At 35.0% G+C, this 4,762-nt stretch overlaps 1 protein-coding gene across 1 annotated transcript; it reads left to right on the forward strand.

Annotated features, from left to right (window-relative positions):
* The first annotated feature begins 1,048 nt into the window (after window positions 1-1,048).
* On the forward strand, window positions 1,049-4,545 carry LOC132633277 (chloroplastic group IIA intron splicing facilitator CRS1, chloroplastic-like). The gene is made up of 4 exons (XM_060349581.1): window positions 1,049-1,801; window positions 2,451-2,801; window positions 3,718-3,798; window positions 4,220-4,545. The coding sequence occupies exons 1-4, from the start codon at window positions 1,631-1,633 to the stop codon at window positions 4,331-4,333; spliced, it is 717 nt and encodes a 238-aa protein (XP_060205564.1). The 5' UTR covers window positions 1,049-1,630; the 3' UTR covers window positions 4,334-4,545.
* The last annotated feature ends 217 nt before the right edge of the window (window positions 4,546-4,762 follow it).

The raw sequence follows: 4,762 nt of genomic DNA on the forward strand, positions 1-4,762 counted from the left end.
TTTTTACATCAAACATATGTATATATACGATTGAAACTAAAGTTATAATATTTGTTTTTCATTTAGATTTTATTATTTTTTTGGATAAATTTTACTCTTGATCTTTTTCCTTCTTTAGAGATTCTAATCGTTGTTGTTGTTTTTGTTGTGTATTTAAGAGGTGGTGTATATATTAACTCTAATACTACCTTCAACACATAATCTAAATGTATCAGGATTAAAGTGAAAGAATGATATTGTAAATCTGAATGTCAGTTTCTAATCTTGGTTTAAGAATAATTAATATCTAGGTATGTAAATGCTACTAATGAAACACTTTCAAAATTTAAAGGCTACTAAATTTTTATTTTTAGATATGCCTATATTTTATTGAAATTTAATAAGATAATGTTAGAAAATTCATATATAAAGTGATGTTATTTATGACTGTGCGAAGCGCATATAAATTTTCTAGTATATACATCAAATACGGAGTAAGAAGAGCAACTTGAAGCCGTAAAGGGTAACCGCAAATTCATACCTTTTCCTCGAAGGGATTTTGTTGACAAGGGGCATACCACTTTTATGGCTACTGTACAAAAGATCGAAAATTTCATAACTACAACAATATCTTGAAATTTCTAGCTCAATTGGTAGAGACTCGTGCTGATAACGTGTTATTAACTAGTATAAGAACAAAAAATTTATAGAGAAAGAGAGAAGAGTTCTTTTATTTCTCTTTGAGGGATGAATATACAATGGAGAGAACCTCTCTCTATATAGGAAAAACTAATTTGGTCCCAAAGTAGAGATAAACATTCACAATATAGAGCCCGTTTGGATGAGCTTAAAAAAAGCAGTTTATAAGTTGTTGCTAAAAACAGCTTATAAGACAAAAAAACATAAGTTGGGTAGCCCAAGTTATTTATTTTTTGGCTTATAAGCTGCTTTAGATAAGCTAAGCTAAACGGGCACAATTATTTTTTTGGATTTATGTTAAGCACAAAATGACGACTTTAAGCTGACCAGCCAAATACTCAAAAAGGCTGAAAGCCAATCCAATCGGGCTCATTTAGAACAAGACCAACAATTTGAGAGGCAGAAATTAAAGACTAGGGTGTTTGAACTTTGAAGGACTTAGATCGACAATTACCCGAGTTGGATCAGGAGAAACACTCGGGTCGGGTCATTAGATTCGGAGGCTAACGTATAAGTAGGAATCCGAATAATTGGCAAAGCAAAGACGTTAAACCCTTGTTAGCGAATTGCCAGCAGTTATGTTCTCCTCCGCTCGATCTTTTCTTAAACCTTGGTTATCATTCCGTCGCAATTTCAGAACCGGAAACGGTACAGTTACAATTCTACCCCTGTAAAATCCAAGCATTCGAAAAGATATTTTGATAAAATCCAAACCCTCTTTTGTTGATAGGATTGTACTTAGGTTAAAAAACTTAGGGTTAGGTTTAGAAGAAGAGGGGAGTTTGAAATTGGATTCGAGTGTGTTGGTTAATGGCGAAAACGAGAAAATTATTGAATAGGGTTTGGGTTAGAAAGGATATGATATTAGAAGAGAGTGATGGTGAAGGAGATAATAGTACATGGGATGAAGAGAAACAAAGGAGACCGACGTTGGCTGAATTGACGATTGAGGATGAGGAGAATGGCTACTACTTTGAGAGAAACAGTTACTGTACCTAAAGCTGGGATTACACGACTAGTGTTGGAAAAGATTCATCATACATGGAGCAAGAATGAGCCTGTAAATCTTAAGTTTCATGACCATTTGGCTTGTGATATGAAGACTGCCCACATGATTGTTGAGGTTACTTCATGATACTATAATCATGTATTGTTTTTAATACACTACAACACGGATATCAAGAGTTTTATTCAAATATCTTTCTCACTTTACATATTTATCAGTCATGTATTTATAAGGATCCCATATAGATATAAAGTTTCTTGAATTTGTGTCGAAATACAATATTGTATTTCGACACAACTTGTCATAGCTCATTATTCCACCTTTGAGATGGAAATATTGGCTCCTGTGGTCTCTTCTTCTCTCCTTCTGCAGGTGCTGTTTTAGTTCTAAAAAGAAGTAAAAGTTAATTCTGCTTATATGAATTTCAAGACAAGAAAATCAGAGAATATCTTAAAATTTGAGAGACATCTTTGGTTTTTCATTCTGCCACTTCTAAAATGCTTTATTTAACCCATTAAGTTGACTGCTCAAAAGAAAAATCGCCTGAAATATTCATGTTATGCATCATATGTGATCTTGGGACTCATTGTAAGCTTTTTACGCTAATAAGTTTCAGTTATCACCATTATTAAACTGTTTGATGGTGCATTAGGATCCTTCCCATTCCCCGGGGGGGTTATAACCTCACGAATGGCACATATTAATTGCATGCCCTTGAATTGGAGATATGTCGAGTTTTATTGCTAACATGTGGGCTGCATGACAGATATTAACTGGGGGAGTTCCCCTTCTAAGAAACAAATATTACATAATCATTTATAGAGGAATGGATTTCCTCCCGCCTAGTGTTGCAGCTGCTTTAGCAGAAAGGCTGGAGATAACAAAACAGATGCAAGATGATGAAGAGAAAAAGCTGACTGGGCTTGCTGAAGTAGCCACAGCAGCACCGTTGGCTATAGAAGGCCATGCTGTTGCCGGTACTTTAGCAGAATTTTATGAGGCTCAAGCTCGGTGGGGGAGAGAAGTAGCTGCCGAAGAACATGAAAGGATGTTAAATGAAGCGGCTAGAGCTAAGATGGCCCGAGTAGTTAAGCGGCTTGAACATCAACTTGGGATTGTAAGTATATTTTTTCACTTCTAGTTGAAAAGCACATTTTTTACTTATAGCACTTCTAAAAGTTTCGCGCATTAGTTTTTTTCAAGATAAAGCATTTTTTATGTTACCATTCTAAAAAAAGAAGATAAAGCATTGTTTTTATTATGTTTGATCTTAGCATTCTGTTGCAATGTTTGTCTTGTCTGAAATTCATTCAATTTCCTGTTATGATTTTGAGAAGAAAGTTTGGTGCAATCTAGGTATTTTTGTACTATCTAGCTATGAGAAAGTGTCAACAGATGAGCTATAGAATTTTTTACATGCCTTAGATTTCTGCTTCATGCTGCAGATTCCAGCTGTTCCTTTGATATTTTCCCTGAGGTTTGTAAATCTTTCAGTTAGCTTTTAAAAAAATTAACTGGATCTGTTCTTATAAGTGCATAATCTATCCTCGCATCTTTCAAGTATCAGCTACAGAGCATAGAGAACTAAATTTAAGTGAGATCAGAATATTATTATATTATTCATTCAAAGGCCTGGTAGGTCCTTGTCTTTGCTTGTACTCCGATTATATCGTTCACTATGTTATTTGTCGTATTATCTTGATGCTATTACTGCTTAACATCGGTAAGCCAAGTTCATCTTTTCCCAGCTTTACTCTGTCTATCAGTGGGACAATTATTCCTTATTTAAGAACAAAAAACATTGAGATATTTGTTAAGAACTATCTATACTAGTTACCTCTTCTTCAAGAGAGGTGAAGCCAAAAATAGATGCTGGAAAAACGTGAGGTTGCTCTCTGAGTTAAATTTGTTATTTGTAATGTGAAGCATATTTGCGGCTACACCATGTTCACCGTTATTTTTGAAGTTCTAAGTGCATATTTTAACTCTCTGTACATGTTAGATGACTGTATCTTCTTCTTGTCTGTCCATAGGGTGATTTTGGTAATGCGGACATAAATACTAGCAATTTGGAGGAGCTCGGTCAGTTCAATCGTGTCTCAGGATTTTCACAAGTGAGTGTACAACAGTTTTTTTCTGGCTGTGTAGGTAAAATGTTGGAGGCTTCTTTTACTAGAGTGGAGAACTGTCTTTAACTACGACTTTGCTGGGCTTCCTCTTGTCCTAGTTGTTAATAGTTCCTTGCGGTGAAGGGGGAAAGGGGTCCCCAGAGGAGGAGGGAAGGGTGATTTTTTGTACTTCAGGGAAAAGATAAATTAGCAGATAATTAAACGAAAAGATCAATATAGAAAGATAGTGAAATATTTATACTACAACAACTAACATACCCAGTGAGATCCCACAAAGTGGAGTCTGAGGAGGGTATAATGAACGCAGACCTTACCCCTACCTTGGGAGGAAGGGAGACTGTTTCCGTTAGACCATCGGCACGATAGTGAAATATTTATATTAACTATATTTTCATTTGGTGTGCAGAGTGAAGATGAAACTTCATATCTGGAGTCTGATGATGACGAGGATGAAGATTCCGAATGGGCAAATGACGAAGATTCAGAATACTCCAGTGATGAGGATGATGAAACAGGATAACAGCATTTCATGGCTAATTGTTTATGAGGAGCTGCATTATATCAAAGGCTAGTCTATTGAGGTGTTAAACCTACTGTAAAGACACGCTCAAATTCTTTGAGCATTTGCTGGCAATAAGGGGTGTTCATGGGTCGGTTTTGGGTTAAAACCAAAATCAAACCAATATAGTCCGTTTTTAGAATTATTAAAACCAAACCAAATCAAATATAATACATATCCATCGGTTTTGTTATAGTCGGGTTGGTTCGGTTTGAGTTGATTTTTCGGTTTTTAAGAAAATTAATGGTATTTCTCTTTTTCATGTTTTTTTCCTACAATTATTAGAGAATTTTCTATCCTTTTTCAACTTATAATCCGTTATTACCTTTTTATTTTGGTAGCTATAGTTTCTTGTATTATGGAGAAAATGTCTTCTTATATATGATTTTA

This window comes from Lycium barbarum, chromosome 3 (genome assembly GCF_019175385.1).
Source record: "Lycium barbarum isolate Lr01 chromosome 3, ASM1917538v2, whole genome shotgun sequence".
In the NCBI taxonomy this organism is placed as follows: Eukaryota; Viridiplantae; Streptophyta; class Magnoliopsida; order Solanales; family Solanaceae; genus Lycium; species Lycium barbarum.

Excerpts from the sequence above, each read along its gene's own strand:
- LOC132633277 (XM_060349581.1), top strand. The coding sequence starts at position 1,631 with ATGAGGAGAATGGCTACTACTTTGAGAGAAACAGTTACTGTACCTAAA. Across the intron at positions 2,802-3,717 it reads TTGAACATCAACTTGGGATT|GGTGATTTTGGTAATGCGGA; the intron begins GTAAGTATATTT and ends GTCTGTCCATAG. Across the intron at positions 3,799-4,219 it reads GTGTCTCAGGATTTTCACAA|AGTGAAGATGAAACTTCATA; the intron begins GTGAGTGTACAA and ends TTTGGTGTGCAG.